At 35.6% G+C, this 16,650-nt stretch overlaps 1 protein-coding gene across 1 annotated transcript in view; it reads left to right on the top strand.

Moving 5' to 3' along the window:
* Positions 1-16,038, top strand: part of LOC115222357 (cadherin EGF LAG seven-pass G-type receptor 1) — a 755,088-nt gene extending 739,050 nt beyond the window's left edge. Inside the window, exons 14-16 of the mRNA XM_029792554.2 lie at positions 2,889-2,973; positions 4,904-4,924; positions 15,991-16,038. Coding sequence (XP_029648414.2) covers positions 2,889-2,973; positions 4,904-4,924; positions 15,991-16,038 — 154 coding nt within the window. The remainder of the gene's footprint in view (positions 1-2,888; positions 2,974-4,903; positions 4,925-15,990) is intronic.
* The last annotated feature ends 612 nt before the right edge of the window (positions 16,039-16,650 follow it).

Raw genomic sequence — 16,650 nt, 5'->3', positions numbered from 1 at the left:
AACCACTACCATACCATCACATACCACTTTCACCAGTGAGACTCATAACCAATACAATAACAACCTCACCAAACCACTATTGCCTATAACACCATCGCAACTACCGTCAAAACTACTACCAACTACAACCATACCATCGTAGTCAACAGCAGAGTCATAGCTGTAATTACTATCACCATCATACTACCACCGTCATAATTTTTACGATCACGCATACAAAACGGCATCATAACCATCATCGTGAAAATAATGGTTACTCGTTACATCATTGCCATACACAAAACCCATTACCCCACCACTACCACAACCACTGCCACCCCCACCACTCTAACAACGATCCCCCACCATCGACACCACTACAACCAGCACGCCACCACCAACACCTTGACAACATCTGTAACCGCCGCCGCCATAACCGACGGCCAACACAGTGCCATACATCAAGGGAACAACCATTATTTCTTCAGATAACAATTGAATTTCAATGTCTAAGACATAGTACTTTCTTTCTGTGCAATGTGTGTGTGTGTGTGGTTGGATGTACATCGGTGTCTGTCGAACTGCTCATAGATAACATCGCCTGATCTTTTTATTGTAGAACCGTCATGTTTACACTTCCACATGGAGGCACATACTTGCGCGCGCACAGATAGACAGAGAGACAGGCAGATAGGGATGTGTGTGTATGAAAATACATGTGTGTACATAAAATATACATACATATATATACATATGTGCATACACACACACAGACACACACATACACACACACACACACACACACATATATATATATAAATGCGTTGTATGTATATAAAAGAGTTCATAAAATTATATATAAATATGCATATATATATACATATATATCATACATGTATGTTTGTATATATATATAAACACATGTATATATATATATATATATATATATATATATATTTGTGTGTGTGTGCGTGTATATATATATTATATATATATATATATATGTGTGTGTGTGTGTGTATGTATGTATGTATGTATATATGTATGTATAGGTGCAGATATGTGTGCGTGTGTTTCACAGTGGTTGCTATGATACGAATCGATTCCAGGTCATTCTTTTCCTAAAAATTCAATTATCAATTATCAATTCTTGGGGTTATTTAAAGTGTCATTGAAGTCACGTGTTTTCTTTATTGACAATAAAACAAACGAAGGACTGCAAGCTGACATAAAACACGCGCGAACACAGGCGCACACACGGGAAGACTTAACACACACACACACACACACTATCATAAACGCATACATAGAGTCAGGGAGATAATGACATACAAATGCTAACACACGAATACACACATTTACGCATGTGTTTATGTATGTTCATGTATCTTCATACGTATACTGGTACATATGAGTATATGTATATGTATGTATGCTATGTGTGTATACATGTGTGTGTGTTTGCGTGTAGGTACGTATATGTATGCATATATATGGGTGTTCTCTGAGTATACATATATATGTTGGCATGTATATTTATATACATCCATAGCTGAATAGTAGTTATTCACACTATATACTCCCGTTTCCTCATCACAAATTGATCAGGTAAAACGGGACGAGTTCTATTGTTCTTCTTTCACAAATAAACATGTCATAGTTAGTATTAGAAACATATTCTGTTTTAGTTAAATATTCATTGGTTACAAAGCTAACAAATTATATTATGTGCACATATGGTGGATGTGAATGTATGCGGCGTTTAAACAGTTTAATTATAATTCATATGTAAATTATTTTTAAACATGATTTTTCGTAAACAAACTTATTACAAAGCAGAAGTTAACCCTTTTATATATATATAGATATATGTAACGATACATCTCTATGCAATTATACGGGGGAAAGCAGAATAGCTATTTATAAGAGGTACGTTACTCGCCGTTAATAGTTTATTTAAGAAAATAGAAAATTTTTGAAAAGAAAACTTGCAGAATACAATTGGCCGTCTAACATTATGATATCTAAAAAGTATTTAGCAATATGTTGACATATAGAAATGAGTTCGGTGCGGTTTCTTTAACGGTTCTTTAAAATGGTTTCCTAAGATAGATAACTGATTGTGATAAATTGTGTACAAATATTGGTTAGTCTTAAAGGCGCCATCTCGTATTGTAGACTAAATTATTATGTCTTAGCAAAGTTCTAAAGCTATAATTTTGAACAAATCTTCTAAGATATCATAGCCGTATCCCAAATGTATCTTGGAATACCAATGGAACGACGTTTTTTATTATATACGCACTCACCAAACAAACTTTCTCTCTTTTTTATCAATCAATCAAGATAGATATGTGTATGTGTGTATGTTATTTGTATGTGCGTATGTGTGTATGTATGTGTGTGTGTGCGCGTGTGCGCGTGAGAATATCGTCTGTATATATATATATAAATATATGTAAATATGTATGAATACATATGTATATATATATATATATATATATATATATATATATATATGTACTTGTGTATGTATATATATACCTTCACATGTATGTATACATAAATATGTATGTATATATACATGTGTATCGATATATATATGTCTGTATATATATATGTGTGTGTGTGTGTATGCGTGTGTATGTATGTGAATATACATCTATCTGTATATAAGTAGGTATTTATGCGTATAAATTTTGTTTATATTTCTAATGTATGTACGTGTGTGTGTATGTGTGTGTGTGTGTATGTGTGTGTGTGTGTGTGTGTGAATCAGAAGAGCTAATAAATTTGAGTGTCAGGGAAACAACAATATAAGCACATTCATTCACTACAGAAGATGAAAGAGTGGGTAGGGCTTTTGGTGAACTCTTTATAAAAGATATGTCTTTGTTTTCCTCTTTCAGTGGCAGCATCCGTCTCAGACAACCATTGGATTACGAGCGGACACCTTTCTATACATTTCTTGCCTTCGTCAGGAACAGTGCCAAGGTAACACGATTAATAATACTTACGTATAATTATGACAATGTTGGATACATTCATCCGTTTATACAAGCAAATATATATGTGTGTATATATATATATATATATATATTAATATATATAATATATAATATATATATATATAATCGCTTTGTTGTCCATAGGTCAGGGTGAAAGCGCACATTCTAAAAGAGCTTGGTTTATACTTTTGTACTGTCGAACGAAATAGCCATGGCGTATAACCGGTCAGAAGGTTTCGCGCCGATTGTTGCTCTTAGCAATAAACTCGGCTCTTACAGTCTGACTGTCTACGTGCCATAATCAGGAATATGTTGCTCGACAACACAATCACATATATATATTTATCTGTATGTATGTATATATGTTCTTTTTTTCCTCTACGTTTCAGTCATTTGACTGCGGCGATGCTGGAGCACCGCTCTAAAGGTTCTTAGTCGAAGAAATCGATCCCAGGACTTTGTAAGCCTAGTGCTTATTTTATCGGGCTCTTTTGCCGAACCGCTAAGTTACGGGGACGTAAACAGACCAACATTGGTTATCAAGCGATGGTGGGAAGACAAACACAGACACAAAGACATACACAGACACACATACACACACACACACACAAACACACAACACACACACAACATACAACACATATATACATAACCCACATATATATATATATATATATATATATATATATATTATATATATATATATATATATATATATATATATATATATATGTCGCTAGAGATGGTAGGGATCCTCTCTTCTGCTCGCAGTTTTATGGGATGTAGCTGTGCATCGTTAACCAGCAAGATATGTTCTCTTGGGGTTAAAAAAATCGCGATAGAGTCTGCTCGAACTGACAGCCATGTTAAAGTGGCTACAAATGTTACTTGTATATATATATATATATATATATACACGACGGGCTTCTTTCAGTTTCTGTCGACCAAATCCACTCAAAAGGCTTTGGTCGGCCCGAGGCTTTAGTAGAAGACACATGCCCAAGGTGCCATGCAGTGGAACTGAACCCAGAAGCATGTGATTGAGAAGCAAGCTTCTTACCACACAGCCATGCCTTTATATAATGAAGAAACATTGAAGCGCCCGAATGAATTCGTATTTCATGGAATGAAAGAAATCTTGATCGCAGGAGGATAGCTGTGAAATCGAGTCAAATACCCATGTAACCGGGGTGGGGGGGGGGGGGAATGTGGCCAGCAAGCAGGTACAGGGAACAGAATCGCTTTTCTTTTTGCGATACAGAGTTCGAATCTCGATGGCGGCCCGCTGGCCACTTTTATTTCCGTCTATAATTATATATTACTAGATTCTCTAATCTGTTTTCTCGGTCATTCTCCAGCGTTCGAGATTTCTTTCATTTCAAGTCTATAAACAGGCTCACACATGAATTCATGAGCATATAGAAATATGTAAATACAAGCATACAGAAATATGCATACAAAAATATACATTTACACTCACGTGCACAAACACACACATACACACACACATGCCTACATATAAAAATATCGAACAAACATCTAAATATACACGTACACTAAGAGGCGCGCGCACACGAAGAGAAACATACGCACACACATAATTATATATATAAATGGCACACACATAAAAACATGCACAGATAAAGAGCGTGTTGATGTAAAGCTCACAAAAACATACATGCACACGTAACTACATGTACACATGTATGTACAAGTACACACGTACAAGAGCTGTTTTCACACTGTTTTCACAAGCAAGTGCTTAAACAAGCACATAAAAATACAAACGCGCGTACACACACCCACATGCTTGCTACAGATTGTACACAATAATTTATACACCGTGTAATATTGAGGTGTATAAGAAAATAGATGCTAAATGAGGTATGTATATGATTTGATTTATATTGTTTCAGTTTCCAAACGAATCGCCAGAGGTGAGTAAATTGTTGAACGTCATGAAAACACAAACAGCTTCACTAATCCGTTTGAGAAACTAATACGTCACATGTCTTCTTTTTAGTAATACTCATCACAAGAGTGCACTTAACCAGTGTAATTTTTTTTTTATAGCCTACTAATTATAACTCACAGATGTATATATATATATATATATATATATATAATATTATATATATATATATATATATATATATGGTGGTGGGAGAGGTTGCATGTGTAAAAGTGAAAAAGGAAGAGAGAAGAGAGAGTGTGTGCGAGAAAGAGAGGAAGAGAACAAGTGAGGAAAGAATGTGTGTGTGAGTGAGAGAGAGAAAGGAAGAGAACGAGAGGGGAGAAGGTGTATCTGAGAGAGAGAGAGAACAAGGAGAGAGGAGACAGAGAGGAAGAGTGAGAGGAGGCAGAGAGAGTGTGCGTGTGGGAGAGTGAGGGGAGGAGAGTGAGTGTGTGGGAGAGAGAGAAGAAAGAGTGTGTATGTGTGTGTGAAAGTGAGAGAAAGCGAGTATGTGAGAAAGGGGAGAAAGAGAGATCGAGAAAGAGAGGGGAAAAGAGAGAGCGTGTGTGTGTGTGTGTGTGTTGTGTGTGGTTTGTGTGGTGTGTGTGTGTGTGTGTGTGTGTGTGTGTGTGTGTGAGTGAGTGTGTGTGTGAGTGTGTGAGTGAAAGGATGTGAGAGTGCGTGTAGCGTGCGTGGTGGTATATTTTATAATTTCCTGCCGTTTCTCACTGCATCTATCATTTCGATTAATAACTAAAATACACTGAAGGGGACAGAAAGGAAGGGAGCGGGTGAGAAAAGCTGAAGAGGAGAAAATACAGATAACCCCTCCCACACACACACACATATGTATATATTATATATAATATATTATATAATATATATATATATATATATATACACGCACTCCCATACTTGTATCGTACTCATATATATATTATATATATATATATATATATAATATATATATTATATATATATATATATCATTAATGTGTGGGTGGGAATCGTGTCTTGTGGGTTTTACAGTGTTTGGCAATAAATCTATAAAAAAGTATGTAGCACTTTATCGAACAGAAATTAGAGGGTTCGGACAGAGTGATTCCAGTACAGTGTTAGACACCAAATAACCATTTTAGCCATCCTAGGAGACACTACTTGTAAATGCACTATTACTATTTCACTAAATCGGATTGAACAATTTGCATATATAACGCATTTCTCTTCACTGTATCCTGGGTAAATTCCTCGAACGAGGATGCACTGCCTCTCACGTCAATCCTTGTTCACATCTTCACCGTTTTGTCGAGTGGTTCATATCAAAACCTCCTTTTGACTCACAACGCTTGCAAAGGAGAAATGTACATGTTGTTTGTGTGTTGTTTCTATTTGTACTGTTCAAATAGATTTGGTTGTTTTGTTATTTGTTTTTTAAATTTTATATTCATCTTAATTAATGCTTTCCTTTAACTAATGTTTTAAATTAATTAACATTCTTTTTCAGCTTTATTGACTGAAACTAAGTTCTGTTCGTTTGATTTTTCCATTGTTTATTTTGTTTATATATGAATTTATTATTTGTATTTGTGTTTGGAAATGATTAGGGAGCGTTATCGTTTATGTTGTTGAGGCTACTACTGTTACCACTACTTCTGCTTTCACCTTCTGAGGTCCTCTTGAATCACGGATGACAATACAAATAGCTACCATGCAAAAGACAGGCGACTGTGTATCGATAAAAGGTAAATTGAGAAGTTAACCAACTTTGAGGATTTGAAATAGAAGTAAATGGTCTGAACACGTATCAGATATTGTCATAAAACATAATAATTTCAAGATTTTATGAAGTTTCTCAATAGAGTTTGACCATATTGATGAAGGAAGGAGACTTGCTATGATCGTGGAACACAAAATGGATAAACATCGTAAAATCATTTGCTTACCGTTATGATTAAGAAATCTCAGAACCTAGCTAAAAGAGATGGACAGATTTTGAAACACAAGAGCGAATTTGAACATTTTACCGTAACGTAGAATTTCTGCAACATAAAATTTCGTGTTAAAGAGAAGGCATTTCACTTTGCGTGGTTCCACATTACGGCAAGTATTTCGGGAAAATAATGGTTACTCGTTGCATCATTGCCGTACACAAAACCCATTACCCCGCCACTACCACAACCACTGCTGCCCACACCACGTCCGTATGGTAAAAAATCAGTAAAGAAATAGAAGCAATTTACATTAAAAAAATGTAAATATAAATAGATATAAATAAAAGCAATCAAAACAACCACATTCGAGTAGAAAGACTTCACTGGCGCTAGTTCACGATATCACAGAAGACTGACTTCCTATTGCTCCAAGTAGTGGAACCCTGCACCCTTGAAAATGCCCGTGAATGTTCTTGATGTTAAACAAAGCTCAAATTTTGTCTCAACCCCTGACAAGTTCGCATGAGCTTCTTGATAAACTAATCGCTTGTTGTTGACTTAAGTTTTCCTCAAACTCATCCTTTGTCCTCTCACCTACCGTTCTTCTCTTTCAAATGGTTTTTTTAATTGTCTTTCCTTTATTGTCCATGTTTCATCCCATCACAGGAAGAGATGGGTCTTCCCTAGGGTGTCATGCTGCTGTTTAGTCCCAAGTTGTGTTTTCTCTTCTGTTTAGTCATATTTTCTCTCGTTTTTGGCTGTCCTAGACATTTTACAATACTTTGCAAGACCCTTCCTCGCCTTATCGTTGCAAGACGACAGTTAGATCAACAGGGAGACCTCTCAATCTCCGTTACTTCCTGAAGTCGAAGTGACTTTTCCATAACACTTGGACCTGCGACCAGAAACATTTTGGAAACCAGTTTTTTGCGATCTGCTGTTCCAACTCCTTTAGAAGGAAGACTTAAATCACAGTAGCCTTCACATATATAGAAACTGGTTTCTATATGCTGTACCACCAACTGAACCATTGTTTTTTTTATAATTTCTTTCTGAAGCCACAATAAGCCTCTGTTCAGGAGTAGCTTTACAGTTTTGGGGGGATTATCAGGATTTACATATTCATGCAGCCGCCACAACTTCTGACCATGTATTGTTTCACGTTCTCTCTACGCTTATCACTTGCTATCAGTCAAGATGTAATCTTTCTACCGATGTCTTTGCCCTGTTCATTGTATTACGTATCTCTCATATGATAGGACATGCACCTTCACAACTCCATCTATCGCCTCGTTTCTTCTTTGGTGTTCATCTCCTCTACGTCACACTCAGATCTATGGAAAATAAATTGTGACACACACATTGGACGTAGTTTTTACCAAACTGTCCATTTCTCGGCAGTTCTGGGAAGACAAAACTATAATAATAACAACAACAACAACAACAACAACAACAAAAACAACAACAACAACAACAACAACAACAATAATAATAATAATAATAATAATAATAATAATAATCCTTTCTACTATAGGCACAAGGCCTGAAATTTGGGGGAAGGGCCAGTCGATTAGATCAACCCCAGTATACAACTGGTACTTATTTTAGCGATCCCATAATGATGGAAAGCAAAATCGACCTCGGCAGAATTTGAACTCAGAATATAAAGAGTCGGTAGAGATAAATACCTTAAAGGATTTTTTCCGACGCTTTAACAACCCCACTAGCTTACTCCCTTAATAATAATAATAATAATAATAATAAAATAATAATAATAATAATAATAATAATAATAATAAAAGCAACAACAACTCAGATAAATGCGTATATGACATTTTTGTAAATAGTAAGGCTTTAAGAGTTTATTGAAAGTGCGGTCATCTCAAAAACCTAATTAGTGCGTTATTGTAACAGAATATTTTGACAAAATATTTCAACTTAACCAATCTTTTGCTTAATTGCACTGCATTCAACGGAAAATTTTATGTAAACTATTTAGTTGCTATCGATGCGTGCATATATGCTATACAATTATGTGTGTGTGCAGGGGTAAACATAGATGCGTCTATATGTGAGTGATGCCCGTGACAGTGTGAATATATATATATATATATATATATATATTATATATATATATATATATATATATATATATATATATATAATATATATATATATATATATATATATGCATGTATGTATATATTGTATAGTTTATGAACTATATATTTTATAACTCATTCACGTGGATATGTGCTTGTGAACGTGCGTGTATGTATATATATATATATATATATATATATATATATATATATACGCACATACAATCACACAATTCCTATACAAATACTCATTGACCAAATAAAATGTAAATAATTATCATGATGCTGAAATGACTCAATGTTGCTCTTCCGAGTTTCACGATATTTTGTTGATCATGTCAGTATAAGCGTGGTGGTGTGTGCGTGTGTGTCAATGCAGGCTTGTGGAAGATTCAGCTCTTTCCGTTTGTAAACTATGAACAAATCCATACTTAAATCAGGCGGAGTAAAAAGTAAGCAACCTTTTGAAGCATGAAATTCGACACAATATATCTCAACAATGCGGACATTTTATTCATCAAAGTAAGCACCATTGCAATCAACACATTTTTGCCAATGAGTTACAAGTTTGTTTACTCTGGTAACATAAAAATCTGGAGTTCTGGAGCTGATGAACTCTTTGAACGCACTTTCAGCATCAGTTTGATTTCTGAACTCCTTCTTTCACAAGAAACCATCAAGGTGCTTGCAAAAGTGGTAGTCAGTAGGAGAAAGGTCTGGGGAACAAGCTGGGTGGGGAAGAACTTCGTAGCCAAATTCCCTCAACTTCTGGAGCGTCATTAGTGAAACGTGTGGTCGAGCATTGTCATGACGAATGATTGGCCCTCTTCTGCTGACCTGTACGGGACGGAGGAGTAGCAGCTTTTCGTTCATTTTGGCAATTTCATATTGTTTCTGTAGTTAAGGTTTTTTTCCGAGTTTCAAGAAGTTATAGTGGATGAGTCCAGCAGTACACCACCAAACAGTCACCATAACCTTCTTTTTGAAAAGCTCGAGTTTAGAGGTTTTCGGAGCTTCATTTTGGTCCAACTACTACAAAGAACGTTTTTTATTGTGGTATAGAATCCACTTTTCATCGCAAGTTACAATACGGTCAAGCAATGAGTCGGTCTGGTTACGGAGAAGAGGCGACGAGCAAATTTCATATCTGCGCATTTTCTGATTTTCATTCAAATCATGCGGTACCCATTTGTCGAGCCTTTTTGATTTTCCGATAGCATGCAAATGGTTGTAGGCAGTTTTCTGTCTAACTTGAAGTTCATTTGCCAGTTCTCGGGTGGTTTTACGTGTATCTTTCTCAATGACGGTCTTTAATTGACCGTCATCGATGACAGATGGGCGTCCAATACGCTCACGATCTTCAAGGCCCAGGTCTCCACTGCGAAATCATTTAAACCATTTTCGAAATGACCACTACTAGTCATTTCCTCACCAAATGTTTCGTTGATATCGCGAGCAGTTTCAATTGCTTTACGTCCTTTTTTGAAGTTGAATTGTTCGGATATCGCGCTTTGACAGTTCCATTTCAGATGATTGTAACAAAGGTGAAAAAAATATTAATGTTAATTTATTGATGCATTTCGGCATGATGTTTCGAGTTCATTTCGATGCCCAACCGCAAAAGATCCCCAAGGAAATACCTTATTGCATTCCGTTACAGTGCTCTAATATATTCAGTATGCAGATATACAAACAACAGGTGGATCGGCAAGTAGAGAAAGAGAAGATCTTTTATTACGGAACAAAACAAACTGCCAGACACCATGAAAACAGTATCATCCATGAGAAATGGACCAGACGATTGGCAAATCTACTCTCCTTCAATTTCTAGACAAAGATCGAAAGATGGAATATATTTTATCGTGCGAATATCAGGACATTCTCCAAAATTTACCTGACATTAAGAAGAAGTCCGTTTGGTTGTCCACAGAGAATGACAAAGAGCAGTCGTCATCACCAAAGCATTGTTTTACTTTATTTCCAACTGAACGAAAACTTAGACATACAAAAAAGAGCGAAGCAGATTCATGACCGAAGCAATTTGCATAAATGAAATGAAAATATGCTTAAATCACCTCCATTTCAATGCGAGGGGAAACAATTTTGTGAAATGAATAAGTGAATCATCTTTCGTTAAATTGCCGTAATATCCACCATTTTGTGTGTGTACATGATTTGTGTGTGTGGTGTGTGTGTGCGCGCGCATGTGCATGTGTGTGTGTCTTTTACTGGCTTCCGTCATTACTCTGCGGATATGCTGTGCTGGGGCTCAACCTTGTAGAATTTTAGCCGAACGAATCGACTCCATTTCTTTCTGTTTCTAAACCTTCAACTTGTTCTGTTGACCCTTTTGACGAACCGCTAATTTGAGGGGATAAACATATCAACACCAGTTACATTTATGTGTGTGTGTGTGTGTGTGTGTGTGTGTGTGGTAATAATAACAATAATCCTTGGATGGAATTTATAAATATTTAATGCATCACTACATGCGTTTCTATTGGTTCACCAATCAGCATCCTTAGATGGTGGCCAGCATAATGAAGTAGGCGTTTTATTTGCATATTTATAACGATTCCTGTAAACAAATTTAAAATTTATATATATATATGTATAATGTATATATATATATATATATATATATATATATATATATATATATATATATATATATATATATATAATAATATATATATATATATATATATATATATATATATATATACATATATATATATATATATATATGTATATACGACACGCTTCTTGCAGATTCCATCTCCCAATTCCACTGCCATGACTTTGGTCAGACTGGGGCTATTGCAAAAGACACTCGCGCAAGATACCACGCAGTGGGACTGAACCGAAAATCATGTGGTTGGGAGGCAAGCTTGTTACGGCCACGCTTGAGCCTACATATGTGTATATGCGTTAGAGAAAGCGAGAAGTGTATGTTGATAATTATAACATTATGTGTATTTATTAATGACTGAAGCAAGTTGGCCATTTCTAATAGACAGAATTTTTTCTCATTTCGTGTAGATTTGTACTTGCAGTTGTTATTGTTGTTGTCGGTGCAATTACTCATTCGTTTTTGTTACAGTTGGCATTAATAATGTTGTTGTTGATAATGAGGATGATAATGTTGTTGTTATTAATAAGCATATTATTTATTTATTTATTTATTTATTTATTTATTTATTTTGCATCATTAATCGTTTTGCCGTTGTCTTCTTGTTATTTGTGTTATTGTTTTTGTTGTTAGTTTTATTTCTGCTGTTGTTTTTGCTTTTGAAACGGCTTCTGTCTTTATTGTTGTTTTTTGTAGCGACGATGTTTATTATTATTATTATTATTATTATTATTATTATTATTATTATTATTATTATTAATTATTATTATTATTATTATTATTAGTATTATTATTATTATTATTATCGTATTATTCTTGCTTTTGCGTTGTGTTATATTTCTTGCAATTGATATTGTTATTTTGCTGCTGTAGTTGTTGCCAGGTTCTAAAAGTAGTAGTAGTAGTAGTAGTAGTAGTAGTAGTAGTAGTAGTAGTTGTGTTGTAGTAGTAGTACTAGTATCAACTGGCACTCCGTCGGTTGCGACGGGGTGTGTTCAAGTTGATTCAATCAACGGAACAGCTAGATTTGTAAATTAACGGACAAGTGGTTGAATGCTTCAAAGACAACCATAACTTTAACGCATTTCTCGGGGAGATTCAGCGTGACACAGAATGTGTCATCGCTGGCCCTTTGAATTACAGGTAAAAACTTATTTTTGCTAGGTGAGTGATGTGGAGCAACGTGAAATCAAGTGTCTTGCTTAAGGACACAACACGCCACCAGGAATCGAAATCACAACCTTACCATCTTGAACAAAATGCCCTAATCACTAAGTCATGCGCCTGCAACAGCAGCAGCAGCAGCAGCAGAAGCAGCAGCAGCAGTAGTAGTAGTAGTAGTAGTAGTAGAAGTAGTAGTAGTAGTAGTAGTGGTAGTAGTAGTGATGGGAGCGATGGTGGTGTAATAGTGTAATAATTAAATATTGATATCAATTAATTTACTACTTTCAGCCTTTTACCCGTAATTAATTCCTAAATAATGACCCGAATATTTCTAAAATTGGTCCTCATTCTTTATCTATATTACAAACTGTGTATTGAAATATGAATATGTGTGAATATGAATTGCAATGCAGGAGATAGGGAGATGTGCATTCCAGAAGTAAAACAACACTACTTAAACGGGTTTTATATTGGTAGAAGTAAAAGACTTGGAAAATATAGAAAATATGATACACACACACACACACACACACACACACACATATACATATATATATATATATATATATATATATATATATATATATTATATATATATATATATATATTATATATATATATATATATATATATACATATATATACTGAAGTAAGCACATAAATGTGAAACAAGGTGGAAAAAATAGTACTTGAATACCGGAAGTAGAATAATATGCTTTATTAAAAAAGCTGCAAAGACATCACGTTCCCGTTCGCCTTTCATTAACCATATATATATATATATATATAAAATGTGATCGCGTGTGTACCGTTGGCGATTTTTTTCCTCTGTCTTCCCTTCTCTGGATCTTTCCTACTCCTATGTTTCCGACGAAGAGCTCCGCTCGAAACGTTAAACCCTCCTTCTTACCTTCTTTCCTGAGCGTCCAATAATACTATATTTGTTCCACGTCCTCGCGTTTTTTGTGTTTTTTTGTGCTTTCTTGTTTGGATTAACTATATATATATATGTATATATATATATATATATATATATATATATATATTAATAGTAATAGTATGACAACAAAAGAAACAATGAGAACTCGATATTATGTAAATAGAGGCATCTATCTATAATATCATATGTCACAATTAGTCGGTTGCCATAATAAAACTCAGAGTTTCGGATGTCGGGGCGGAATCTGCTCCGGCATCTCGTTAGTCATTAAGTTTGTTTTGATAACTGACGACATGCCGGAGCAGACTTCCGCCACGACATCTGAAACCTTGAGTTTTATTATAGCACCCGAATAATTGTCACATGTCATATATATATATATATATATATATATATTATATATATGCACTCACACTTACACACACACATACGTATGTGTGTGTAAGAGAGAGAGAGAGGGAGAGTCTATCAGTATGTATACATGTGTAAATTTGTATATATTTGCCTTACAAAACGCCCTATCTATTATAAACATCAGCGAAAATTTTACATTATTATTGTCAGTCCAATAATAATAAGGTGGAATCAATAGTTTTAACAGTGATGATGTTGGCAACAGCAATAAATTCTGGCAGTTCTTACTAACGAGAATGGTCTCCATGTATAATGGCTGTCCATAATAGACAAGATTTAGTCAGAGAGAACATTTAGCATATTTTGGTTGTTTCGTTCAGTTTTTGAGTTGTCCGATTGGCTGGTTGGTTGATTTCATTATCTGGCAACAACAAAGAAATATTTATTATTATTATGTTAGTAATAGTAGTAGTATTAGTTGTTGTTGTTTAGCACGTGATTAAGCAGAAATATAATCGAGGGTATTCCAGCCATGACTATTTAGACATACCTAGTTATAGATATGCTGAATATCAATAATTTATCATTTCCCGCGCCAAGCAAATACTTGCTATGTTTAGCACCGTGATACTCAGCACGTGGCTGAGTAAACCTAACATTGATGGCGTTCCAAATGTAACAATATCTCATTGTATTTAGACGTATCTATTTGTAGGGATTTAACGTATATGGAACTCATCTCAGACACCTAGAACTCACTGGGCTTTTATTGGTACCTTCAGTAGAATCAGAAACCGTCTAAACATTAGAGTCACGCTTGGCCGGGAACGAGGATAATCTTTGAGCTGTGGATTATTTCTCCAGTTGAAATCACAACCAATCCAAGAGCTCCTTTTGATAAGGGCACACATAACCTGCCTTTCTTTGCAATTAATCCATAAGCAATTATATGCTGCGTCTTTTCAATAAGACTTTAAACCGTGACTGAAGATTTCGTGTCTAATTTTTTGTAATGAGTTCAGCGACAACTTTCAGGCTTATTCCTTGGTTTGTTATTATATCTATATATTCTATATATTTTTCAAAAACGTCTGTATTCTTACTATATCTATATTTCTGATATATCTATATCATTACCATATGCATATCTATTGACTATAATAACCCCATAAAGACAATTACCCCCTCTCAAACATATTAAGAAGTTTTAAATCATCTGTTGTCCTCAAGGGTAAATGTCCTTTGTGGGGGTTATTTTCCATGGTGGTTAAATGTCCTAGACTCAGTAACGATATATAGTCAATAGATATACATATGCTAATGATATACAGGGTTATTCAAAAAGAATGAACTGATTTCATTACGCAATATTTTGATAAGCAAAAACAATAGAAAACTCTAGCGAAGTCACAAGTATTTACTCACAATCAACTTTTATTTCCTGTCTTACAAGTGTTCAATGTGGCCACCACCTGCGATAAGAGAATTCCTCCCAGACTCGTATCAGCATATCACGATCCACTGAGTTGATCGCCGCTGTCATTCGATGTTTAAGGTCATCGAAGTCCGTGGGTAGTGGTGGAAGATAAACGCGAACTTTTACATACCCCCACAAGAAAAAAATCACACACGGTGAGATCTGGGAATCTCGCAGGCCAAGCAGATGCCCCAAGAGGGGTAATTATCCCAAGGGGTAGTTGTCGTCGGGAGGAACTGTCCTATGGAAGGCAGCTGTAATTGTCCTAGCGGCGTAATCGTTAGTATATCTAGACTTCGAGAACAGTTTCAAAATGTTATAATTCGAGAACGGAGCGGAGTAAACGATGTGGTCACAAAGTACCGTATGCGCAATTTCCACTGAGCTGGACATGTCGCAAGGTTCACAGACAAAAGGCAGACCCGTGCAGTTGCCGTGTGGTATCCAAGAGATCGGAAAAGGCGAACTGGAAGGACACCACAACGTTTGAAAAATGACTTAGACAAGCAATTTTAGTCATGGAAATGAATGGCGCAATTGAGACAGAATTGCAAGCGCATTGTGACCTACGGTGTATAACAGCATCTGGTGGTCTAGTCGATACTATGATATCTAGACTTACTATATCTAGATCTATCATATCTCTATCGTTATTATATCTTTATCTACAATAGATATAGTAACGATATTCTGAGACCCCTTTCGGTCACGACACAGACCATGGGATTGTACCTAGAAAGTTACCCTCCGTGGCACAGGTCTGGGCAAGATTGTTTATGGAAGGCCAGCAGTCGCCTATGCATACCGGCCTCCCCTCTCCACGCCAACGATGTTATCCAAGGGAAAGGCAACGGCTGGTACAGCTTGGCACCAGTGATGTCACAACTCAATTCTACAGCTGAGTTAACTGGAGAAACGTGAAATAAAGTGTCTTGTTCAAGAACACAACACGCAACCCGGTCCGGGATTCGAGCTCACAACCTCACGATCGTAAGCTCGACGCTCTAACTACTGAGCCATGCGCCTTCACAGTAACGATATATCCTACGATATCCATATCGGTGCTGTATCTGTATTGTTATTATATTCATATCGTTACTATATCAATA

The sequence above is a fragment of the Octopus sinensis genome, linkage group LG19, assembly GCF_006345805.1.
Source record: "Octopus sinensis linkage group LG19, ASM634580v1, whole genome shotgun sequence".
NCBI classification, from domain to species: domain Eukaryota; kingdom Metazoa; phylum Mollusca; class Cephalopoda; order Octopoda; family Octopodidae; genus Octopus; species Octopus sinensis.
Note: the sequence above shows the minus strand (reverse complement) of the source record. Positions and strands in the feature narration are given on the sequence as shown.